Source organism: Gopherus flavomarginatus, chromosome 16 (assembly GCF_025201925.1).
Source record: "Gopherus flavomarginatus isolate rGopFla2 chromosome 16, rGopFla2.mat.asm, whole genome shotgun sequence".
Lineage (NCBI taxonomy): Eukaryota > Metazoa > Chordata > Testudines > Testudinidae > Gopherus > Gopherus flavomarginatus.
The window spans coordinates 3,957,631-3,983,300 of NC_066632.1; the positions used below are offsets into that span (position 1 = coordinate 3,957,631).

Genomic DNA, 25,670 nt, shown 5'->3' on the forward strand with positions numbered 1-25,670 from the left:
TGGGGCAGAGCACTGGTCCAATGTATCCTGTCTTCTGACAATGGCCGGTACCAGATGTGAGTGAACAGAACAGGGCAATTAGCGCATGATCTGTCCCCTGTCATCCAGTTTAGGGACCCCTGGAGCATGGGGCTGCAGCCCTGATCCTCTTGGCTAATAACCATGGATGGATCTGTGCTCTGGGAATTTATCAAATTCTTTGTTTAACTCCATTATACTTTTGGCCTTTACAACATCCCCTGGCAGTGAGTTCCACAGGTTAACTGTGCGTTGTGTGAAGAAATACTTCCTTATCTTCGTTGTAAACCTGCTGCCTAGTAATTTCCTTGGGCGACCCTTGGTTCTTGTGTTACGTGAAGCGGCAAATAACACTTCCCTATTCACTTACTCGGCACCATTGGCAATAGTATAGACCTCTATCCTATCCCACTTCAGTTGTCTCTTTTATAAGCTGAGCAGTCCTGGTCTTTTTAATCTCGCCTCATGCAGAAGCTGGTCCAGCCCCCAAATCATTTTTGTTGCCCTTCTCTGTAGTTTTTCCGATCTGAACATCTCTTTATTGAAATGGGACAGCCAGAACGGCACGTGGTATTAAAGGTGTGGGCGCACCGTGGATTTATTTAGAGGCATTATGATATTTTCTGTCTTATTATCTGTTCCTTTCTGAATGGTTCCTAATGTTCTGTTCGTGTTTCTGACGGCCGCTGCACGCTGAGTGATGTTTTCAGAGAACTCTCCACAAAGCCTCCCAGATCTCTCTTGAGTGGTAACAGCTGCATTAGAGCCTATCATTTTGTATGTAGAGTTGGGATTACATTTTGTGATGTGCTTCACTTTGCGTTTATCAACGTTGAATTTCGTCTGTCATTTTGTTGCCCCGTCGCCCAGTTTTGTGAGATCCCTTTGTGCTTCTTCACAGTCAGCTTTGGACTTAACGACCTTGAATAATTTTGTATCAGCTGGAAACTTGGACACATCACTGTTTACTCCCTTTTCCAGATCATGTATGAATACGTTAAACAGCGCTGGTCCCAGTGCGGATCCATAGGGGACCCTGCTCTTTACCTCTCTCCATGCTGAAAACTGACTATTTATTCCTACCCTTCTCTTTCCTATCTTTTAACCAGCTACTGATCCATGAGAGGACCTTCTCTCTTATGCCATGACTGCTTATTTTGCTTAAGAGCCTTTGGTGAGGGACCTTATCAACGGCTTTCTGAAAGTCCAAATACACTATATCCACTGGATCACCTTTGTGTACATGTTTGTTGAGCCCATCAAAGAATTCTAGTAGATTGGTGAGGCATGATTTCCCTTTGCAGAAACCATGTTGACTCTTCCCCAGTGTATTGTGTTTCTCTGTGTGTCTGATAATTCTGTTCATTACCAATTTGCCTGGTACTGAAGTTAGGCTCACTGGCCTGTGATTGCCACGATCACCTCTGGAATCTTTTAAAAAGATGGTGTCACATTAGCTATCCACAAGTCATCTGGTCCAGAGGCTGATTTAAGCGATAGGTTACGTACCACAGCTAATAGTTCTGCAGTTTCATAATTGAGTTCCTCAAGAACTCTCAGGTCAACCCCATCTGGACCTGGGGACTTATTACTGTTTAGTTTATCAGTTTGTTCCCAAACCTCCTCTAGTGACACCTCAATCTGGGACAGCTCCTCAGATTTGTCACCTGAAAAAAATGGCTCAGGTGTGGGAATCTGTCTCACGTTCTTAGCCGTGAAGACTGATTCACAGAATTCATTTAGCTTCTCCACAACTCTTCCTAGAGTGCTGCTTTAGCACCTCGATCGTCCAGCGGCCCACCTGGTTGCTTGGCTTCCTGATTCTGATGCACTTAAAAAACCCATAATTTTGTTGCTGTTAGTTTTTATGTCTTTTGCTAGTTGCTCTTCAAATTCTTTTTTTGGCCTAGCTAATTATCCTTTTGCGCTTGACTTGCCGGAGTTTGTTCCTTTTTATTTTCCTCAGTAAGAGCTGACTTCCAATTTTTAAAGGACGTCTTTTTGTCTCTAATTGCCTCTTTTACTCTGGTGTTTAGCTAGGGTGGCATTTGTTTGCTTCTCTTACTGTTTTCTTAAAATTTGGGATATCAATATAGTTTGAGCCTATATCATGGTGTTTTTTAAAAGTTTCCATGCAATTTGCAGGCATTTCACTCTTGTGACTGGTCCTTTTAATTTCCACTTAACTAGCCTCATTTTTCTGTAGTTCCCCTTTCAGAAGTTAAATGTTACTGTGGTGAGTTTCTTTGGTATTTCCACCACCCTACAAAGATGGCCAGTCTGGTTAGTGATCATATTAAAAAGGCTGTGGGAAAAACCAGAGAGGATCCACTGAAGAACCATAAAATTCATAGGACCGGAAGAGACCTTGAGAGGTCATCTAGTCCAGTCCCCTGCATTCAAGGCAGGGCTAAGTATTATCTAGACCAGGGGTTTTCAACTTTTTTCTTCCTGAGGCCTCCTCAACATGCTATAAAAACTCCACAGCCCACCTGGGCCACAATAACTGATTTTCTGCATATAAAAGCCAGGGCCAGCGTTAAGGGGTAGCAAGCAGGGCCATTGTCCAGGGCCCCACATCACCGGGGACCCCGCGAAGTTAAGTTAAGTTCAGGCTTCTGCTTCAGCCCCAGGTGGCAGATCTCAGGGCCCCAGGCTTCAGCCCCATGCAGTGGGACACTGGCTTTCTGCCCTGAGCCCCGGCAAGTCTAACATGGGCCCTGCTTGGCGGACCCCTTGAAACCTGCTTGTGGCCCCCCAGGGGGCTCTGGATCCCTGGTTGAGAACCACTGATCTGGCCCATCCCTGGCAGGTGTTTCTCCAACCTGCTCTTAAAAATCTCCAATGATGGAGATTCCACCACCTCCCTAGGCAATTTATTCCAGCGCTTAACCAGGAAGTTTTTCCTAATGTCCAACCTAAACCGCCCTTGCTGCAATTTAAGCCCATTGCTTCTTGTCCTGTCCTCAGAGGTGAACAGGAACAATTCTTCTCCCTCCTCCTCGTAACAATCTCTTATGGACTTGAAAACTGATCACATCTCCTCTCAGTCTTCTCCTCTCCAAACTAGACAAACCCCAGTTTTTTCAGTCTTTCCACATAGATCACGTTTTCTCGTCCTTTATTCATCCAAGCAACAAATCCGCCAAGGGCCGGGGGGAAAGAAATGTCTGACTGAAACCCAGAGGGTTGGTTTTAACATTTGTGCTGGTGTCGCTCTGTTGAGCAGGCATGTGAAAACCCTGTACCCGCCAGTCGTGCCAGCACAAGCTGTAGTGCAGACACAGTTGTATGGCGGAAAAAGCTCTCAGGGGACTGGCATTGGCTATGCCGACAAAAGCCCTGTCCTGCCGGTATAAGCCGGGTCTCCATTGGTTTGCTGGTCTTGCTAGTGATTAGCCATGGGAACAAACTCCCCCATGGAGGATTTGCTTGGTTCCTATCTGGCAGCTGCTTTAGCCAAACACGAGCGTTTTGGCTTAGCACAGGGTGAATTCTCGGGCCTGGGAGATGGCCCCTTCTGCTGTTAAAATAGACAACACTGCACGGGGTACCGACAACTAGGGAGCCCACTCTGGAAATAAACCCCAGAGACATGTTAGCAAATCGAAGCCCCCCTCGGCACCTCCTCTGTGCCAGCCCCAGCGTTCTGTCCAACAGGAGGTGCTAGGTCGCGGTCTGTCTGTCCCCACCGCGGAGGCGAGAGAGAATCTGTGGGCTCTTTAACCCGACAGCCCTTGGCCGAGCGAGATCCAGCTTCAGAACGAGAGATGGATTCAGGCTGGGAATAACAGGTCCCGTTTTGCCCAGCAAGAGGCACAAACCCCAGGGGAGCTGCGCACGGCATGGGGCGGTTTCTGCATCGCTTGGCGGCTTTCGCTAAAAGAGATGCGGAGATCCCTGGGAGTTACAGCCAGAAGGGACTGGTCTGAGCATTTAGCCTGACCTCCCGCACTGCGTGGCCCAGAGAAGCCACCCAGCTCTTCCTGCGCTGAGATTCTGACTAGCTCACCCACCAGATATGGGCTGGGAGCCAAAACTCTCAGGGGACGCGGGCAGAGGCGAAGGCAGCGTGGCTGCACTGGGATGCCTGTTTCCGGGGCCACTGGGGTGCTGCCGGGGCACGAGAAGGCAGTGGTGGGGTTGGGAGAGGCCCGTGGCGGCGCCTCTGGGCGCTGTGGGGCTCGGATGTGTAATGGGGATTCAGCTCACAGGGCTGTTTCAGAAAGGCGTGTCTGGAAGGCAGGTGGGCCTGGCGGTTAAGATGCTGGATTAGGCTAATGTAGCTCTGGGTTCAACTCCTGGCTTTGCTGCAGATGTTTTGTGGCCTCAGCGTCAGGTTATCCAAGGCCCCGCACCTGTGGTGGGAGTCGGAGGGCTGAGAATCTGCCCCCAAACCCTCAGAGACCCCCTGTCAAACAGGAGGAGATGAGTCCCCATGCTAGTGAGAGCGTGAGTGACTGTGCGGCTGGGCTGCGGCTGGCATGATGGGAACCCTGATCTCAGGCGGGGATGGGGCCTTGCTCTCAGACAGGTTCTGAACAGCGCCTGGCACAATGTGGGGCTCTGATCTCGGGTGGGGTCTGGCAGCACCTGGCACAATGTGGGGCCCTGATCTCAAGCGGGGTCTGGCAGCGCCTGGCACAATGTGGGGCTCTGATATTGGGGGGAGGGGTCTGGGCAGCGCCTGGCACAATGTGGGGCTGTGATCTCAGATGGGGTCTGGGCAGTGCCTGACACAATGTGGGGCTCTGATCTCAGGTGGGGTCTGGGCAGCGCCTGGCACAATGTGGGGCCCTGATCTCAGGCACAATGTGGGGCCCTGATCTCAGGCGGGGTCTGGGCAGTGCCCGGCACAATTTGTGGCCCTGATCTCAGATGGGGTCTGGGCAGTGCCCGGCACAATATGGGGCCCTGATCTCAGGTGGGGTCTGGGCAGTGCCTGGCACAATGTGGGGCTCTGATCTCAGATGGGGTCTGGGCAGTGCCTGGCACAATGTGGGGCTCTGATCTCAGTTGGGGTCTGGGCAGCGCCTGGCACAATGTGGGGCTCTGATCTCAGTTGGGGTCTGGGCAGCGCCTGGCACAATGTGGGGCTCTGATCTCAGATGGGGTCTGGGCAGTGCCTGGCACAATGTGGGGCTCTGATCTCAGTTGGGGTCTGGGCAGCGCCTGGCACAATGTGGGGCTCTGATCTCAGGCGCTGTCTGGGCAGCACCTGGCACAATGTGGGGCCCTGATCTCAGGCGGGGTCTGGGCAGTGCCCGGCACAATGTGTGGCCCTGGTCTCACGTGGTGTCTGGGCAGCGCCTGGCACAATGTGGGGCCCTGATCTCAGGCGGGGTCTGGGCAGCGCCTGGCACAATGTGGGGCTCTGATCCCGGGCGGGGTCTGAGCAGCTCCCGACACAACGTGGGGCTCTGATCTCAGGCGGGGTCTGGGCAGTGCCTGACACAATGTGGGGCTCTGATCTCAGGCGGGGTCTGGGCAGCACCCGGCACAATGTGGCGGTCTGATCTCAGGCGGGGTCTGGGCAGCACCCGGCACAATGTGGGGCCCTGATCTCAGTTGGGGTCTGGGCAGCGCCTGGCACAATGTGGGGCTCTGATCCCGGGCGGGGTCTGAGCAGCTCCCGACACAACGTGGGGCTCTGATCTCAGGCGGGGTCTGGGCAGTGCCTGACACAATGTGGGGCTCTGATCTCAGGCGGGGTCTGGGCAGCACCCGGCACAATGTGGCGGTCTGATCTCAGTTGGGGTCTGGGCAGCGCCCAGCACAACAGGACCCTGATCTGGGCTGGGGCCTCTATGTGCTACCCTAATGCAGCAAGCCAATAGCACCCTCTAATCCTGCCTGCCATGTGCTGGGTGCACTTGGGGAGATCTGAACGGGGGAAAGTGGATTGATCCCAGTGGACTATCCTAGGCCTCAGCATAAGGGCTAGAACCCAGGAGTCCTGGCTCCCTGTCTCTGTATCCTCCCCACTAGGTGCTACTGCCCTTCCAGACACAGGACCAAAAACCAGGTGTCCTGGCTCCCAGGCCTCCTCGTGACCCCCAGACTCCCTTCCCACCGCAGCTCCAGGAGCCCTGACCCCCAGCCACATCACCAACAGGCGAGCTTAGCCACCCCGACCTGTCTCGTTCTCTCGCTGATTCTCTCCCTGTGCTGTAGAGCTCCCCTGACATGGGGGGGCGGTGGGGCGCACGAGGGAGGGGGCGGATGTGTGGGAGAATAGCAGCGCTCCGTGGCTGGCAGCCCGGTGCCTCCTGTCGCCTGGGCGCTCAATGCCCCATTGTCCACAGGGCCTGGGGCCAGCATTGTGTGTGCCGGGTTTGTCTCTGCGTAGGGGGAAGGGGAGGGGGCGTTTCGCTCCTCTCTTGCCTCCTTGCCTGGTGCACAATGGAGGATTATCATGCCATGGATGACTTGCTTTGCTGCGGAGACGGGTGAGGGAGGACAGGCCCGGGGTCAGGACTCCTGGGTTCTATCCCCAGCGCTGGGAGCGGAGGGGAAGGGAGTGTAGTGGTTAGAGCTGGGGGGGGGGAGCTGGGAGCCAGGACTCTTGGGTTTTGGCTCTGAGTGGGGAGTGTGGTGTAGTGGTTAGAGTGGGGGGGAGCTGGGAGCCAGGACTCCTGGTTCTGTCTCAGGGAGGGGAGTGGGGTCTAGTGGTTAGAGCGGGGGGGTGGGGCTGAGCACCAGGACTTAATTTAAAAATGACCCTTGATGGAGGATGGTCCCACAACTGTCATGCACCTGCCACAGCCACATGGTGACTTCTCCAGCTGGGGAATGGGGATATCAGTGTTTTTTTTTTTAAATCTTGAGATTATCTTCAAAATCATAAGATTTAAGAAAAAATAAAATAAGTCAGTCCATTTGGGGTATATTCAGTCTGGGTTCTGAGCCTTTAGGAGGCAGGTTGTCAAGCTTATCTCTGCACCTGCAAAGGCTCTTTGATGGCTGTGAAAGCTGGGATTCCCTCGTCAGCCCCATGACTTGAGCAGCTGGAGAAACACCAACCATTGCTAGTGCTGGCAAAACTGCGATTGTGGCTTTTAAAGGGGATCGATGGTTAGAACGCCTGGGTTCTGGGCCCAGCCATGGGGATGGGGCTAAGGGAGAATATGGACACCTAGATCTATCCCCAGCTGTGGGAGGAGAGTGTGATCTAGTGGTTAGAGCAGGGGCGGGGGAGAAATCAGGATGTCTGGGTTCTAGTCCCAGCTATGTGATGGCAGTGGTGTCTAGTGGTTACAGTGGGGTTGTTATTCAGATCTGCTGTGTGATACGTCTACAAAAATCACTTACTTGCTTTTGGGCCTCAGTTTCCCCCTAAGTATTGTGAGGATGACAATGTCCTCCAGAAACTTGGCAGAACTTGGATGAAACCAGCTAACCCACCCAGCTCCTCCACAGCCAGCTGGGCATGCTGACCCAGGGCCAGCTCCAGGGTTTTGCTGCCCCAAGCAGCAAAAAGAGAACAAGGAAAAAAAAAAGCCGCGATCGCAATCAGCAACTCTAATGCCGCCGCTTCAGTCTTCGGTGGCAATTCGGCGGCTGGTCCTTTGCTCCCAGAGGGAGTGAGGGACCCGCTGCCGAATTGCCGCCAAAGACCCGGACATGCCGCCCCTCACTGTTGGCCGCCCCAAGCAGCTGCTTGCTGGGCTGGTGCCTGGAGCCGGCCCTGCGCTTCCCTGAGCCAGGCACACCGGGGCTGGCAGGCTCAGGGCTCCTGGGCAGACTGCCCTGAGCCGGGCACACCAGGGCTGGCAGGCCCAGAGTTCCTGGGGGTCCCACCGGGCAGACTGCCCTGAGCTGGGCACACCATGGCTGGCAGGCCCAGGGCTGCTGGGCATACTGGGCTGGCAGGCCTAGGGCTCCCAGGCGTCCCGCTGGGCAGACTGCTCTGAGCTGGGCACACTGGGCTGGCAGGCCTAGGGCTCCCAGGCGTCCCGCTGGGCAGACTGCCCTGAGCCAGGCACACCGGGGCTGTCAGACCCAGGGCTCCCAGGCGTCCCGCTGGGCAGACTGCCCTGAGCCAGGCACACCGGGGCTGTCAGACCCAGGGCTCCCAGGCACCCTGCTGGGAAGACTGCCCTGAGCTGGGCAGTGTTTTCTCCACTTGAAAATGCACCTATAGAATCTTACCCTCGTGGGAAATGCCCTTATAGAACTTCCTGGGGCTTCCCTAGAAGAGGAGCAGGGTTCCCAGAAACCTGGAAGATTTTCTATAGGTGTTTTAGAATGTAATCAACGATTCTCTCCCGCTAGAGGTAGAGCCCCTGCCCTAGTGAATTGAATCAGGGTTTCTATCCCTTCGATAGGTATCTACAGACCCCCTATGGAATTAGAGGCTTCTGTCCCTTCCATAGGTATTTAGAGACCCCATAGCACTGAGGAGAGAATTTCTTCCCGTCTGTATCTCAAGACCCCCTGTAGAATTGAACAGGGAATTACACCCCTCCTAGAGACCCCCCAGGGGCCGTAGAGCAGCAGATGGAGGGGCTGATCCCTTCTATAGGGGTTTTTGGGAGCCTATGGCAGGGGGAGGGAAGGAGTAGGTGGGACGAGGTTCGGGGATACCCTGTAGACCCCCCCGGGGGGCTGGTCTCTCTGCAGGGTGATGATGCGGGGGAGGGCTTTGGAGGGCGGGGGGGGCATAAGCACCCCCACACCCGCTCCGGCCAAACCGGATTAGGGGATGGCGTCTCTGTTGCCAAGCGGTTGCTGAGAAGACGGTTGCTGCGGCAACTGGGGCCCGCGGGCTGGGCAGATGGCTGTCATGTGGGAAAGGGGTCCGGGGGGGGGATCAGGCCCTGGGTGTGTGTCTCAGTGCAGCCCCCTCCCCGCCACCCCGTGACATATGTTTGCGGGGGAAAGGGGGGCTAAGCTCGTTGTGTGGTGTTAAGGCGGATGGAGCCGGGGGATCATCCTAATTAGGGGCTTAGCCTGGCTAAGCTGGGCCGCAGCCTGCTACTGACACCGCGGCCGGCTGCGCCGTGGCAGGGGACGGCCCCGCCGCCCGCCCGGGGACGCAGCTGCCCAAGCCAGGCGGGGCCGGGGAGCGGGGACAATGGCAGGGCCCCAAAGGGGGGCGGCTTCTACCGCTCCCCCCATCCCTCCATCCCCAGCCCGGCCCATCTGTCTGGCCTCAGCCACTGCCATCTATCTGTCTATCTATCTATGTATCCATCTATCTGTCTACTATCTATCCACCCCCTCTATCTATCTATCTATCTATCTATCTACTATCTATCCACCTCCTCTATCTATCTATCTATCCCCATCCACCCCATCTATCTATCTATCTAATCTATCCCCATCCACCTATCTTTCTCCATCCACCTCCTCTATCTATCTATCTATCTATCTATCCCCATCCACGCCCTCTATCTATCTATCTATCTATCTATCTATCTATCTATCTATCTCCATCCACCTCCTCTATCTATCTATCCCCATCCACGCGCTCTATCTATCTATCTATCTATCCCCATCCACCCCCTCTATCTATCTATGTATCTATCCCCATCCACCCCCTCTATCTATCTATCTATCTATCCCCATCCACCCCCTCTATCTATCTATCTATCTATCTATCTATCTATCCCCATCCACCCCATCTATCTATCTATCCCCATCCACCCCATCTATCGATCTATCAATCAATCTAATCTCCATATGCACCCTCTAGCTAATCTAATCTATCTATCCATCCAGCCCATGCAGAGCTCTTCTGCTGACTCCCCCTGCTGCCGGGTGCTACCAGCTGTGCTGGGAGGTGGGTTCTCTCTGCTCCCCAACTCCTATTGGCTCCATGCCAGGGGCACTGTGTGCCCCCAATACCCCCTCCATACCAGGAACCCCCACTTTCCCCATGCCAGGGGCTCTGTGCATCCCCCATTTGGCCTCTTCCAGATTTCTGATTTCCCCCCAAATCCCAGGGGCTCTTGCCATGGTGCCAAGATCAGTCCCTGTGATTTTCGAGTGGGTTAGAGGCGGTGTTCAGGAGTTACCGCGGTGCTGCCGGAGAAGGGCCAGCCGGGCTGCCTACCAAGCCAGGGCGTGTCAGCGTCACCTTTTCGCTGCCTCCCACCCTGGAGTGACCTGAACGGATCGATGGTGTCTGGGCAGAATACGTGATCCCACTCGGTCTGGGCAGGCCAGGAGAAGGAGTCTGGGGTCCACCAGGTCCACCTCACATGCATCTGAGGAAGTGGGTATTCACCCACGAAAGCTCATGCTCCAAAACGTCTGTTAGTCTATAAGGTGCCACAGGATTCTTTGCTGCTTTTACAGATCCAGACTAACACAGCTACCCCTCTGATACTTGACAGGTGTGGGTGGGGCTGGGAGCCAGAACTCCTGGGTTCTATCCCCAGCTCGGGGATGGAAGTGGAGTCTTGTGGTTAGAATGGGGGGGAGGGGGCTGGGAGCCAGGACTCCTGGGGTCTGTCTCAGCTCAGGCTGGGAAGTGGGGATCCAATGGGTAAAAACACGTGGCAGGAGGTTGCATTTGGGACTCCCCACAGTCCCTGGGGCCCAGGCCCTCAGGGGAGGGGAGCAGCCAGGTGGGTTTGCACAGGTCTGGCTGGGCCTCAATCTGAGGGTGGCAGGAGGAGGGACCCAGCCAACCCAGCCCCATGTCACAATCTGGGAATCAGCCCCCAGTGGATGGGGGGCTACAGAGGGGCTTCTAGTTCCCAGGGTGCTGGGGGGACTCATAGGAACCCCAGACAGATCTCTTGCCTTCCAGCACCAAGGCGGGAGGGGGAGACCCTGGGGTCAGGACAGGAGGGGGCTGTGGGTCAGGACTGAGGAGCATTGGGGGAGCTATGGGGGAGCCCTGGGCCGGGACAGGAGGGGGCTGTGGGTCAGGACTGAGGAGCATTGGGGGAGCTATGGGGGAGCCCTGGGCCGGGTCAGGAGGGGGCTGTGGGTCAAGACTGAGGAGCGTTGGGGGAGCTGTGGGGGGCCCCTGGGCTGGGACAGGAGGGGGCTATGGGGCAGGACTGAGGAGCATTGTGGGGGGCCCTGGGCTGGGACAGGAGGGGGCTGCGGGTCAGGACTGAGGAGTGTTGGGGGAGCTATGGGAGGGCCCTGGGCTGGGACAGGAGGGGGCTGTGGGGCAGGACTGAGGAGCATTGTGGGGGGCCCTGGGCTGGGACAGGAGGGGGCTGCGGGTCGGGACTGAGGAGCATTGGGGGAGCTGTGGGGGGCCTTGGGCTGGGACAGGAGGGGGCTGTGGGGCAGGACTGAGGAGCATTGTGGGGGGCCCTGGGCTGGGACAGGAGGGGGCTGCGGGTCAGGACTGAGGAGTGTTGGGGGAGCTATGGGGGGGCCCTGGGCTGGGACAGGAGGGGGCTGTGGGGCAGGACTGAGGAGCATTGTGGGGGGCCCTGGGCTGGGACAGGAGGGGGCTGCGGGTCGGGACTGAGGAGCATTGGGGAGCTGTGAGGGGGCCCTGGACCGGGACAGGAGGGGGCTGCGGGTCGGGACTGAGGAGCGTTGGGGGAGCTATGGGGGGCCCCTGGGCTGGGACAGGAGGGGGCTGCGGGTTGGGACTGAGGAGCATTGGGGGAGCTGTGAGGGGGCCCTGGACCGGGACAGGAGGGGGCTGCGGGTCGGGACTGAGGAGCGTTGGGGGAGCTATGGGGGGCCCCTGGGCCGGGACAGGAGGGGGCTGCGGGTCGGGACTGAGGAGCATTGGGGGAGCTGTGGGGGGGCCCTGGGCCGGGACAGGAGGGGGCTGCGGGTCGGGACTGAGGAGCGTTGGGGGGGGCCCTGGGCCGGGACAGCAGGGGGCTGTGGGTCGGGACTGAGGAGCGTTGGGGGAGCTGTGGGGGGGCCCTGGACCGGGACAGGAGGGGGCTGCGGGTCGGGACTGAGGAGCGTTGGGGGAGCTGTGGGGGGGCCCTGGACCGGGACAGAAGGGGGCTGCGGGTCGGGACTGAGGAGCGTTGCCGGGTGCAGTCTGGCTGGCAGTTCACTGCCGATGGATTCGGTGTCTGGCCTGGGGCTGGGGATAATGTTGAGATCGATGGACGGATCAATAACCCCACAAGGAGCCGACGGCCACCCCAGAGCAGCTGCAGGAGCCACTCAGTGGAGCAGGGTGGGGGGTGGAGGGGTCTCTGGGGGGCAGGGTGTTGGCAGGGTGGGGGTGGAGGGGTCGCCGGAAGGTGGGGGGTTGGGGGGGTCCCTGGGGGTAGGGTTTTGGCAGGGTGGGGGTGGAGGGGTCGCCGGCAGGTGGGGTGTTGGCGGGGTGGGGGGGTCCCTGGGGGTAGGGTGTTGGCGCGGTGGGGGTGGAGGGGTCACTGGCAGGTGGGGTGTTGGCGGGGTGGGGGGGTCCCTGGGGGTAGGGTGTTGGCGCGGTGGGGGTGGAGGGGTCGCCGGCAGGCGGGGTGTTGGCGGGGTGGGGGGGTCCCTGGGGGTAGGGTGTTGGCGGGGTGGGGGTGGAGGGGTCACTGGCAGGTGGGGTGTTGGCGGGGTGGGGGTGGAGGGGTCACTGGCAGGTGGGGTGTTGGCGGGGTGGGGGGGTCCCTGGGGGTAGGGTGTTGGCGCGGTGGGGGTGGAGGGGTCACTGGCAGGTGGGGTGTTGGCGGGGTGGGGGGGTCCCTGGGGGTAGGGTGTTGGTGGGGTGGGGGTGGAGGGGTCGCCGGCAGGCGGGGTGTTGGGGGGGTCCCTGGGGGTAGGGTGTTGGCGGGGTGGGGGTGGAGGGGTCACCGGCAGGCGGGGTGTTGGCGGGGTGGGGGGGTCCCTGGGGGTAGGGTGTTGGCAGGGTGGGGGTGGAGGGGTCACTGGCAGGTGGGGTGTTGGCGGGGTGGGGGTGGAGGGGTCGCCAGCAGGCGGGGTGTTGGCGGGGTGGGGGGGTCCTTGGGGGTAGGGTGTTGGCGGGGTGGGGGTGGAGGGGTCACTGGCAGGTGGGGTGTTGGCGGGGTGGGGGGGTCCCTGGGGGTAGGGTGTTGGCGGGGTGGGGGTGGAGGGGTCTCTGGGGGGCAGGGTGTTGGCGGGGTGCGGGGGTCCCTGGGGGTAGGGTGTTGGCGCGGTGGGGGTGGAGGGGTCACTGGCAGGTGGGGTGTTGGCGCAGTGGGGGTGGAGGCATCTCTGGGGGGCAGGGTGTTGGCAGGGTGGGGGTGGAGGGGTCGCCGGCAGGCGGGGTGTTGGCGCGGTGGGGGTGGAGGGGTCGCTGGCAGGTGGGGTGTTGGCGGGGTGGGGGGGTCCCTGGGGGTAGGGTGTTGGCGGGGTGGGGGTGGAGGGGTCACTGGCAGGTGGGGTGTTGGCGCAGTGGGGGTGGAGGCGTCTCTGGGGGGCAGGGTGTTGGCAGGGTGGGGGTGGAGGGGTCGCCGGCAGGCGGGGTGTTGGCGGGGTGGGGGGGTCCCTGGGGGTAGGGTGTTGGCAGGGTGGGGGGTGGAGGGGTCGCTGGCAAGCAGGGTGTTGGTGGGACACTAGGGGGCACTGTACTGCAGGGAGCGGGGGGGTCAGTAGGGGGCGCTCTTCCCTCGCAGTTGGTCATACCCCCAACACCCCTGCCTGGGGCTAGGAGGCGCTGTGGTTGCTTCTTCTGATCAATTAGAAAGTCCTAGGCCGGGGGGGGGTAGGAGTCTGGGGGGTTCACTAGTGTCCCTCGTGAGGCTTTTTGCAGCTACTGGGAGAGGCGTGAACTTGGCCAAACTCCCCAACCCCTTTGGGCCCTAAGCTGCGGGGCAGGGGTGGCGTGTGAGGCCGGGTGGACACAGGATTTGCCAGGTAGAACCGTGCGGCTTGCGGGGGGCGGGGGGTCTGATTTTCTCGCTATCCCAGACACGCCTGGGGCCGGCTGCACAGGGGAGAGAGCTGCTCAGTCGGGAGTGTGGAAAAGCTCATTCCCGACCCACCCAGCCGAGCCAGCAAAAACCCTGGGGGTGCTGGGGTGAGCGATGCCCCCCCCCCAGCTGCGTCCCTGCTAGGGGCACTTTGCCAGGCCCTCTGTGCTGGCAAAGGCCTCTGATGCAGACCCAGCCTTGTCTACACCGGATTAAGGTGGGGGGCGACTTCCGATTAAGGCGGGGGGTGAACTGAAAGGCCCTGTTCCTGGGGATGCCGCGTGGGGATGGACGCTCGTGTGTTGGAAGGAAAAGACCTCGTGTAGCTTAACGCTCTTGGGTTAAACGGTGCCATTTTTTGGCCAAGGGCTCTCAGCCCGACTCTATGCTGCAACCGTTGGCAGGCAGAGTTTGTAGGAGTTTGGGGTCCCTCCGTTCCAGCCTGATGCCCGCTTTGCTGCGCCTGTTTCCACCCTCTCCTCCCTCAGACGCGCGGCTGCGGCACAGGTCGGATCGGGCCCATGGGTCCCTGACGGAGCTGCCGGGGAACTGCCAGAACCGAGGGGGAGACGCTGATACAGCCGTGGCTGAAATTGACCGGCCACTGCAGGCATCCCCAGGGCGGCGGAAGGAGCTGGGATTGGTTTGTGGCGCTGATCTGGCTACTGAATTTTGGGGCCCAGTCTTGGATCCGTGCTCTGGGCTTGTCCTCGCTGTTGACTCAATGAGGGCGGCTCTCCAGTGAGGGCACTCGGCACCCAGGGGCACACGGCCACTGGCCACCTCCTGCTGCCGGAATCGCACCTCCCGGCTGCACGCAGGAAACGAGGGATGGGTTTGAGGCAACGGGCTCCCCGAATCACACACCCTGACCCTGCTGCCTCCCTGCCTTGCCGCTGAGAAAGGGGGATGTTTCTGGGGTTCTGCATCGCTGGGGGCTTTTCACCGACATTAACATTGGCTGATCAGAAGGGCCTCTCATGTCTTTCGGGACTTTCGGACAAGTTGCAGGCAGGTCATTCCCCCCCGGCCCGGTCTCACCAGAGGGGCGGCAATGACCCCTGTATGGGAATCGCCTCCTGGGATCTGCCCTGCGTTTCTTGGACTCACAAAGCCACATGTCATGTGGGTGGCTGGAGAGCCACAGGGGCAGGCAACAGACCGTGGAGCAGGCCCGTGGATGACTAAAGGGTCGTTGGCGATGCCGCGAGGGCTTTTCAGTCTGGCTGACAAGGGCTGGCTGGAAGTTGAAGGTAGATAAATCCAACCCTGGAATAAGACACAGGGAGGTGATGACACGGTGGAGTGCTTCCCCAGGGAGGGGCTGGACTCATCATTGCTTGGAGGGTTTTGAAAGATGATCTCCCACTTCTGGGAGCGATGCTACAACCTGGGGGCGGGGGCAGCTGGTCATGGGGGTCCCCTCCGGCTTGGAATCTGTCAGCCCCACTGTTTGTCCCCTTCCATCACGGACCACGAGGAGAAGAGGAATCTCTGCATTGCCCTCTGCATGCTTTAAGGCTGGAATCCAACCTCATGCTTCAGGGCTGCAGCCGGTTGCCTGCAGGGGTCAGGAAGGGATGTCCCTTCCCCCACAGTGCACAACTGGGCAGATGGAGCCTGTCTCTCCCCCCCATGCCCCTGCCTTCCTCTGGAGCATCAGAGCTTGGCCAGAGAAGCATCCTCTGGTTGGTGGAGCTTGCCTAGGGTCAGACTGACCGTCTGATTAGGGGCAGGGAGGAATTTCCTCAGGTCAGATTGGCAGAGATTGGGGGTCATGGGGTGTGGGTTTTCGCCTTTCTCTGCAGCCTGGGGCTTGGAGTATCTGGGCATGTCTCAGTGAATCAATTCCCTGCCATCGCAGGGTGTCGGGGGCACCTGGCTCCCCCGGTCTCTGCCCGAGGCTGGTTTAGCGAGATCCTGGGGCCCTGCACAGGGCGTCCGGGGGACGGAACGGCCTGGAGGTCAGGCTAGAGCTGCTGGCTGCCAACGCAAGGCACCTTCCCTGCAGCCAGGGCGGCGCTGACAGCACTGTGATTGCTCCGCCTGGACGGACGCAGGCTGCCAGGGAGCTGAGTGCTCCGTCTGCACCCCGGGGGGGGAGCCAGGGAGGCGGGCGCGAGCAAACGGGGACAGACCGAGGCTGGACGTGGGGAGGTTTCTGGCCACCGAGGGGAGGCAGATCTGGGGCCCCAGGAGGAGCCGGGTGGGCAAAGGCTTTGGAAGGTGGATCAGTGTCTCAAGGGGAGGGTCTGATGGGGCGTCCTGGGGCAGCCGGGCCTGGAGGATCCTTGGGGGGGATGCGGGCGGCTGAGGGAGGGTTAAGAGAAAGGCCAGGACTGGAATGGGGGTGTTGGGAAGGGGGGGCGGCTGATTCAGGGTTCGTGCATTGGAGGGGGCAGAAAAAACCAGGCCAGGGTGGGGGTCGGAGCAGGATCCCCATTGTTTCCATGGAGGGGGGGGGCGGGGAAGGGGCTCAGCTGCAGGGAGTGTATGGGTGTGGGGGGGTGGCTCTTGCCCTGGGCAAGGGAGGCAGGGGACATTTGGGGGCTTGGCTCCCCAGAATGTTAGAGCAGCTGGGACTGTCTGTACTCAGCCCGTCTGTCTGTCCCCTCCCGTCTATCTGTCCCCCTTACCCGTCTGTCTGTCCCCCCGCCCATCTGTCTGTCCCCCTGCCCGTCTGCCTGTCTGTCCCCCCGTCTCTCTGTCCCCTGCTTCGGCCCAGCCGCCTGTCTCTCCTTGGCCTGTCTGTCCACCCACCGCCTGTATGTTTCCCCTTCCCGGCCAGTCTGTCTGTCCCCCCTCTCTGGTGCAGCCATCTGCCCCCCGACCGTCTGTCTGTCCCTCGGCCCAGCCATCTGTCCCCCCTTCCCGGCCTGTATGTCTGTCCCCCCTCCCTGGCCCGGCCATCTCTTCTCCCAGTCTGTCTGTCCGTTCCCTCCAGTCAGGCTGTCTGTTCCCCCCTCCCTCTGGGCCGACCGCCTGTCCCCCTCGGCCTGTCTGTGTGTCTGTCTGGGCCCCCCAGCCTGGCTGTCTGCCCTCCAGGGCTTGGTCCCGCCATCCCCGGGTTTCAAGGGCTCCGGATTTGGCAGCCTGGACGGGTTCCCCTGGTCCCTTGGCTTTTCCCTGAGCGTGGGTGGGAGGGATTCTGTCCGTCTGTCCATGGCACCCCCTGGGGATGAACCAACCCCAGTGCCAGGACACTCAGCGACCCATCAGGGTGGCAGCAAACCCCAGGGCGTCCTGCCAGATACCCCCCTTGGAGAGTCTCCCCAACTCCATGGAGTGCCCCCTTGGATCAGTCCCCTCTCCCCACACAGCGTCCCTACCCCACGTGGAACCCCCTAACCCCATCCATCACCCCCTGCCCCACACAGCATCCCTCCCCCAAGCAGTACCCACCCCTTTTCCCCCCACAGTGCCCCCTGACCCCACCTAGCACTCCCTGCCCCACACAGCACCCCAGGCCTGCAGAGCGATCACCCCCTGCCCCCTCTTGTCTCCAGCAGATAATCAGCACCATGGAGACCCAGGTGTCCAACGGCCCCACCAGTAACAGCGGCCTCCCCAACGGGCCGCCCCTGAGCGCCAACGGAGCGGCCGACGACAGCAAAACCAACCTCATCGTCAACTACCTGCCCCAGAACATGACGCAGGAGGAATTCAAGAGCCTCTTCGGCAGCATTGGGGAGATCGAGTCCTGCAAGCTGGTCCGGGACAAGATCACAGGTACAGGGGCTGCGGGTCGGGAGTGAGGAGCACCGGCAGCACTGTGGGGGGGCAGGGCTGGGAAGGCAGGGGCTGTGAGTCGGGAGTGAGGGGCACCAGCAGAGCCCGGAGTGTGGGGCAGGGCTGGGCAGGCAGGGGCTGCGGGTTGGGAGTGAGGGGCACCGGCAGAGCTCGGGGGAGCCCAGGGCCGGGCTAGCAGGGGCTGTGGGTCAGGAGTGAGGGGCACCAGTAGAGCTGGGGGGGAGCCCAGGGCTGAGCTGGCAAGGGCTGCGGGTCGGGAGTGAGGGGCACCGGCAGTGCTGTGTGGGTGAGGGGAGGGGGCTCTGTGCCCCCCACTCACGTCTCTCCCCACCCCCAGGGCAGAGTTTAGGTTACGGGTTCGTGAATTACGTGGACCCGAATGATGCGGACAAAGCGATTAACACCCTGAATGGACTGAAACTGCAGATGAAAACCATCAAGGTGAGTGGGGGGCCGGGCCTGGGGAGGAGGCGGCGAGTGGGGGCCGGGATGAGGTGAGGGGGGAGAAGGGGATGGGGGGGATGGAGCTGGTTGGATTCAAGGACAGGGAGGGGTTCAGGGGTAGCCAGGTAAGCCCCCCAGTGACAGACAGACCCATGGAGTGGGGCGGGGGGAGGAAGCACCACAGATCCTGCCCCTGACCCCAGCTCAGAGCTTGGAGTGGGGCCTAGTGGTTACAGCAGGGGGCTGGGAGTCAGGACTCCTGGGAGGGGAGGGGGGAAGGGATTGGCCCCACCTGTCTCCCCGCAGCCCCCGTCTGACCCCTTCCTACCCCCCAAGGTCTCCTACGCCCGGCCCAGCTCGGCCTCCATCCGCGACGCCAACCTGTACGTGAGCGGCCTGCCCAAGAGCATGAGCCAGAAGGAGATGGAGCAGCTCTTCTCGCAGTACGGCCGCATCATCACCTCCCGCATCCTGGTGGACCAGGTCACCGGTAGGGGCCGGGAGCCCCCTGCTCCGGGGGGGGGGGGGGACTGGGAGCCGGACTCCGGGGTTCTCTCCAGGGTGCTCGATCAATGGGGCCCGGTGACTTCAGTGGCATCCAGCTCCAGCCCCTCCCAGGCCCCCTGGATCAGACCCATCTGGGCCTGAGGGACCGTGGGGCCTGGAGACTGATGGACTGGGGTGGTGGGGGTCAGTGCTGCAGGGGCCCAGGGCTCTGATTTGGCCCAAATGGGGGAGGGGGGGCACGAACCTCATCTTGATGGCTCCAGGCTGCTGTGAAAAGCAGCCATGAGTCCTCAGAGCCCCCTACCCTGTTGTGCTGACTCCCTGCCCCATGGAGCCCCCCCACGGCACCTCCAACTGACTCCCCTGCTCCCTGCAGTGCAACGCCACCTACTGACCCCTGCCCCACTCCCTGCCCCGTGGCACCCCTCACTGACTCCCTACCCCACGGCACCCCCTACTGACCTCCCCTGCTCCCATCTCTTCCCCACGGCACCCCCTACCAAGCCTCACCCTGGCCCCCTCCCCCATGGCACCCCGTACTGGCCCTTCTGCTCCCTGCAGCACAGCATCCCCACTGACCCCTGCCCCACTCCTTGCCCCATGGCTCCCCCCTGCTCCCTTCTCACAGTGCCCCTCACTGACCCCTTGCTCTGCTCTCTGCCCCATGGCACCCCCTGCCAAGCCCCACCCTGGCCCCCTGCCCCATGGCACCCCCTGCCAAGCCCTACCCTGGCCCCCTGCCCCATTGCACTCCCTAATGACTCCTCTTGACTCATGGTGCCCCCTACCATGCCCCACTCTGGCCCCTGCCCCACAGGGCCTGTTATTGACCCCACAGGCCCCTGCCCCACGGTGCCCCTCGGCGCCACGCTGAGGCCAACCCAGCCCCCCTGACCTGGCTGTGCTCCCCCCAGGCGTCTCCCGAGGGGTGGGCTTCATCCGCTTCGACAAGAGGATAGAGGCGGAGGAGGCCATCAAGGGGCTGAACGGGCAGAAGCCGCTGGGCGCCAGCGAGCCCATCACCGTCAAGTTCGCCAACAACCCCAGCCAGAAGACGGGCCAGGCGCTGCTGAGCCACCTGTACCAGACCACGGCGCGGCGCTACACGGGGCCGCTGCACCACCAGACCCAGCGCTTCAGGTGCGACGCCGCTGGGCCCCCGGCCCCGCCCCTCCTCCTGGGAGCCCCACCCCTTTGGCCGTGGCCCCGCCCTTCTACTGTTAGCACCTCCCCCTTAACCAGTAGCCCCGCCTCCTTTTCCTGGCCCCTCCCCTTTGTGCCCCATCTCCTTTACTATTAGCACATTTCTCAGCCCCTCTCGTTAGCTCCTCCCATTTCACTAGTAACTCCTCCCCCTTTGCTCCTGACTCCTCCCCTTGTTGTATTAACATTTCCCCTTTTGTCCCCTTTTACCATTGGCCCTACCCCTTACACTAGTAGCCCCACCTCCTTTGCCAATAGCCCCGCCCCTTTGCCAATAGCCCCGCCCATCTCCTGTGTACAGCACCGTGAGCCCTGGTTGCCCAGTGATGAACTCGGGGTCTGTGAAATGGCCCCTGGGTACCTCTCCCCCGGGCACCCCCTCCCCTCTGTCTCTGCTGGGGCTGGGGGGGCTCCCCATCACCTCTTGCTCTCTGCCCCCACCTGGGGCTGCTCCATCGCAGAGGTGTGAACTGTCCGGGACCCCTGGGGCCCGGTCCCCACAGCGCTAAGCAGGGCTAGGCCATGGCTAGGACTTGGATGGGAGACACCCCCCCACCCGGCCCAAGGGGTTGAATTGGAGGCTGAGGGGGGTGCTAGGTGCTGGGCGGGGGGAGGCACCGCCTTGCAGAGGAGAAATAAACCTCAATTCTTAGTAGCTTGGGTCAGGGGCGTGAGCCCAGGCGTCCTGGCAGAAATCCCGTCCTGCCCCGAACTCCTGCCAGGGCCGGGCTCCTCCCTCATGGCCTGGCTCTGTCCATTGTGTGGCATTGGCTGGAAAACCAGCCCCCACCCCAGAGGTGGCTGCATCCCAGCCATGGGGCTGGATCCCCAGGTGTCAAAGGAGCGATGGCTGTTCACACCGGCTGGCGGGGGTTCTGGATCTGTGGGGCAGGAAGGAAGGGGGCAGCTGGGATGCTGTTGGCCGTATCTGCCCCTCTGGAAGGCAGGTAACCGGTGGCATCTTGGGCACCCTGGGCAGGGACTCAAGGGATCCCCGTAGAACCAATCCCCTGCCCCACCCCAGAGGTGGCTGCATCTCACGACTGGGCACCATGGCTCGATGGGCAGCGTGGGGGGATGGGACGGGACCATTCTTGGGATGCCGGCGATTCAGGGACCTCAACTTTCTCAACCACAAGAGGGAGTGGGAAGAGGGGGGCCTGCTGGGTGCATGGGGGGGTCAGGGGTGGACTGGTGGCTGGGTTGCCATGGCAGCCATAATCCCCCCCCCCAGTCTCACTAGATTCCCCCCCCTTTTTTACGTGTTCACATATAGTTACTGCGGCCAGTGAACGAGGGGCTCTGAACCCCCCCCACATCGGGATGTGACCCCCCCAAACAGCCAGTCCTGTACCCCCAGACAGGGGCCCATCACCCTCAGCACCCCGTTTTCTCCAGCCAGGTCCCGTTCTGGCACCGAGCCCGCTCTCCTTGTCTAGTTAACCCTCCAGCTTTAAAATTACCCCCCAACGGTATAATAGAACCGAACACCTCCCCCCCCAAGCCAGGACTGCGGTGTGTACACAGCCCTGAGGGCAAAGCCGCCGCACATGCGTGACCCGTGTCCCCGCCCTGTGTGCGCCACACGTAGCCGAGCTGGTCGGACGCGTTTGTGTCCACGGGGGTTGCTGGCCTGAGTGTGAGAAAACAATTACACACAACATGTGTGTGCATCCAGCAATGTCCATGTACATCATGCCTGCATCACGCATGCAGCGGGGTACGTGGGCTATTCCACACACTGCAATGCCACGTGTCGCACACATGACATGCATGTTGGATGTGTCTCTTCTGAGCAGCCACATGTAGCGTGCCGTGTGATTCAATGCCTTCTGCACAGCTCCTGAGCCTGCATGTGCGAACTGCCACAAATACACACATGGCCAGGCAACATGCATGTGCGTGAAGCACACACCCCTTCATGGATGCAGCATGTGCTACATGGAACATTCATGCAACATGCTTCCAGGCACATATATAACACATGCAACAGAGCCACTGTGCATGTGCGTGCATTTACCCATGCCACACAGCCTTCATGCATGCATGTGCCACACAGCCCTTGTGCATGCATGTGCACTCTGACCCACACTGCATCTGCCATGCCCAGGTGCACTGTACACCCAGGTGCACTGACACGAGTGATGCGGCTGCCGTGCAAACACATGCTGTGCAGCCATCACGCAGCCGGGTGCACTCACATGTGCAATGCAGCTGGTGTCGCACCCCCCATGTCTACATGCGGCACCCCCTGTCCTTTCCTGCCCCATAACCGAGCCAGGTGACCTCGCAGGGCCCCCCTCCCCGCTGTACCGGGTCAGCTACTAACCGGGGCCTCTCCTCTCCTCTCCCTCTTCCTCCCACAGGCTGGACAATTTGCTAAACATGGCCTACGGCGTTAAGAGGTAACGAGCCCCACCCCCCCCAGCCTGCCGCTGCCCCCCAGCCCCAGCCGCCAGCACTGAGAATTAACTAGCCCCCCCCACTTCCCATCCCCTCCCCAAGGCCCCCTGCCAAGCCCAGCCTGACAGCAGAGACGCCCCCACCTCCCCCTATCTATCTCCCCTGGGGCCCTTCCCTGCGTGACTGGGGGGGCATGGGGGAGGGTCCTGGCCAGCAGGATGCCAATTTCCTGCTTCCATTTCGGGCCTGGTGGTGGAAAGGAAAAACGTTCTTTTGGGGTCGATTCTGTGGCGTCTTCTTTGAAATCATAATCCCAACCCCTGCTCACCCAGCATGGGAACATTGGCCAGTGCAGAATGCCCACCCACCCCTGCCCCCCCGGGGGGTGTCAGGGCCTTGGGAGTCAGGCAGAGGGGCACATGGGACGTGTCACTTGATTATTCTCTCTCTTGGGTTGGGGTTCAACGCTCTTCAGAGCCTGGCCGGAGGGGCGGTGGTGGTGGTGGGGGGGAACGTGCGCAGATCCCCCAGCAGCAAACACACCTGCTTTTGTTATTGGGCTGAGAGACCCCGACTGAGATCCAGGCCCCCCCAGAACTCAAACAAGATCCGGGCCCCTGTTGTGCCGGGTGCTGCCCAGACCCAGGGACAGACAGTCCCTGCCTCCAAGACTTTACAATTGAAATAGAGCCAGGAAGGATCATTATCCTCATTGCTCACATGGGGAAACTGAGGCCCAGAGAGGGTCACCCAGGGAGTCTGGGTCAGAGGAGGGAGATGAACCTGATTCATGGTAAGGGCAGCGCAGGCCAGAGCCGCCCATGCCCCGGGCGGCGTGGGGGGGATGGGAGAGGCTCAAATCCTGGTCTGGCCACGCCCCCCAAATGGAATTGTTGTGGGGGAGGGGCGGAGGGCACTGCAGGTGAGAGCGGGTTCGAATCCAGACCCCAGGCTCTGTTCTCCTGGGGAGCAGCCTCCCTGCAACCCCTGCCCCCCGGAGCTGAGCTTGGTGGCTGGCTAGAGTGTAGGGCCTCCCGCACCCAGGCCTGGGGTGGTGGCCCAGGAAGGACCCCGCTCCCTGTGCCCAGGGCAGGGGGGTGGGTCCCCGCTCCCTGTGCCAAGGGCGATTCCCCACTCCCCGTGCCCAGGGCAGGGGGGTGGGTCCCCGCTCCCCGTGCCCAGGGCAATTCCCACTCCCCTGTGCCCAGGGTGGGTGAGTGGGTCCCCGCTCCCCGTGCCCAGAATGATTCCTCGCTCCCTGTGCCCAGGGCAGGTGGGTTGGTCCCCACTCCCTGTGCCAAGGGCGATTCCCCACTCTCCGTGCCCAGGGCAGGTGGGTGATTCCCCGCTCCCCGTGCCCAGGGCAGGTGGGTGATTCCCCGCTCCCCGTGCCCAGGGCGGGTGGGTTGGTTCCCGCTCCCCATGCCCAGGGTGGGTGTTGGTCCCCGTTCCCCATGCCCAGGGTGGGTGGGTTGGTCCCCACTCCCCATGCCCAGGGCGGGTGGGTGATTCCCCGCTCCCCGTGCCCAGGGCAGGTGGGTGATTCCCCGCTCCCCGTGCCCAGGGCAGGTGGGTAGGTCCCTGCTCCCTGTGCCCAGGGCAATTCCCACTCCCCTGTGCCCAGGGTGGGTGAGTGGGTCCCCGCTCCCTGTGCCCAGGGCGGGTGGGTGATTCCCCGCTCCCCGTGCCCAGGGCAGGTGGGTTGGTCCCCACTCCCTGTGCCAAGGGCGATTTCCCACTCCCCATGCCCAGGGCGGGTGGGTTGGTCCCCGCTCCCCATGCCCAGGGCGGGTGGGTGATTCCCCGCTCCCCGTGCCCAGGGCGGGTGGGTGATTCCCCGCTCCCCGTGCCCAGGGCAGGTGGGTGATTCCCCGCTCCCCGTGCCCAGGGCGAGTGGGTTGGTCCCCACTCCCCGTGCCCAGGGTGGGTGGGTTGGTCCCCGTTCCCCATGCCCAGGGTGGGTGGGTTGGTCCCCGCTCCCCATGCCCAGGGCGGGTGGGTGATTCCCCGCTCCCCGTGCCCAGGGCAGGTGGGCGCTGTGCTCCCGCCGCGCCGACGCCCGCGTTACGCCCAAGGTAGTCCTCTGTCCTTAATCTCCAGGTTCTCGCCCATCACCATCGACAGCATGACCAGCCTGGCGGGCGTCAACCTGACAGGCGCCTCCAGCGGCGGCTGGTGCATCTTCGTCTACAACCTGTCTCCGGAGGCGGACGAGAGCGTCCTGTGGCAGCTCTTCGGGCCCTTCGGCGCCGTCACCAATGTCAAGGTGATCCGCGACTTCGCCACCAACAAGTGCAAGGGCTTCGGCTTCGTCACCATGACCAACTACGAGGAGGCGGCCATGGCCATCGCCAGCCTCAACGGCTACCGGCTGGGCGACCGCATCCTGCAGGTCTCCTTCAAGACCAGCAAACAGCACAAGCCCTGAGCCTGAGCCCGACCCGAGGGCAGGAGAGAGGAGCCGTGGCAGAGACTGGGCAGCCCCCCCCCCCGACACCCCGACCTGATGGAAAGAGAGACAAGCCCCCCCCAGAACCTCCCGCCCCATGGCAGGCACCATCCCCCTCACCCCGTGATGGGCACCGTCCCCCTCCCAGCCCCATGGCGAGCCAACCCCAGCTGGCGCACGATGCCCCCCGTGGGGGAGCGGAAGGAAGCGAGCACCTCGCAGCCTTGGTGAGGAGGAAGAAGCCGCCGTGGGAGCCGTGACGAGACAGCGAGGGGGGTGCCGGGGTCCCACCCCCACCCGCAGGCGAGGCAAACGTAAGCCTGACCCCCCATGCTCCTCCTCCACAACTGTACCCCACGGCGTGGCGAGGACCCCAGCGGGGGCATGAGAGGGGACCCCCTGTTATGCACTGAATTCCAATGTCCCCTCTGTTTTGGGGTGCCCCCGGCCCTCCCCCCACATCCTGGCCCCCCTGACAGCCATCCTGAGGTTCCCCCACACCAACTGCCCCACACTTGTCCTGAGGTCCCCTCCCAACATTGTCCCCCCATCTCTCCCCCTGGGATTCCCCCCAACCCACTTTTGCGGGGAGAGGAATCCTGGCAGGCCCCCAGCTGTAATCAGCAAGAGCCTCTGGGCTGCGGGGGCAGATGTGTGAGACCTTATCGGGGGCAGGGGCTGCTATTCCCAATTAGTGCTGGGTGGGGGGCTGGGATGGGGAGGGGATGGGCTGCTGCTGTTGAGTTGCTGGGGGGAAAATGCTCCTCTGAGCCCCCACCCCCTGATCCAACCGGGGCCCCAAGCCTCCCAGCTGTGGGGCTGCCCCAGAGGTGAAGGGGGACTGGGGCTTTGAAACTAACCAGGATCCATCCAGGAGCACTTGGGGGGGGGGGCAGAAGGATGAAACGGCACTGGCTGGAGGCGCCCCAAGATCTGACCCCCGCCGCCCCACCATCAGAACTGGGGGGTCCCAGCCTGGCTGCCGGGGAGGGGCCGTGGGGCATGTTCTCACTGTGTCACCGTGGTGCCGTCAGCCATTGCAAAACTACTGCTGCTTTCACCTGGCTGGGGCGGGCTCAGGGGCAGAC

The 25,670-nt window shown here is 61.5% G+C and overlaps 1 protein-coding gene across 5 annotated transcripts in view; it reads left to right on the plus strand.

The window, feature by feature from the left end:
• The window catches only part of ELAVL3 (ELAV like RNA binding protein 3), a 42,383-nt gene extending 17,071 nt beyond the window's left edge, over positions 1–25,312 (plus strand). For 2 of the 5 annotated variants that reach the window (XM_050925037.1, XM_050925041.1), the window contains exons 2-7: positions 17,336–17,555; positions 17,914–18,017; positions 18,357–18,510; positions 19,442–19,667; positions 22,097–22,135; positions 24,213–25,312. In XM_050925037.1, the coding sequence (XP_050780994.1) occupies positions 17,336–17,555; positions 17,914–18,017; positions 18,357–18,510; positions 19,442–19,667; positions 22,097–22,135; positions 24,213–24,561 (1,092 nt within the window). In that variant the 3' untranslated portion in view covers positions 24,562–25,312. Of the gene's footprint in view, positions 1–17,332; positions 17,556–17,913; positions 18,018–18,356; positions 18,511–19,441; positions 19,668–22,096; positions 22,136–24,212 lie in introns of all 5 variants that reach the window. The other 3 variants (XM_050925036.1, XM_050925038.1, XM_050925039.1) reach the window with 3 other exon arrangements.
• Positions 25,313–25,670: the final 358 nt, after the last annotated feature.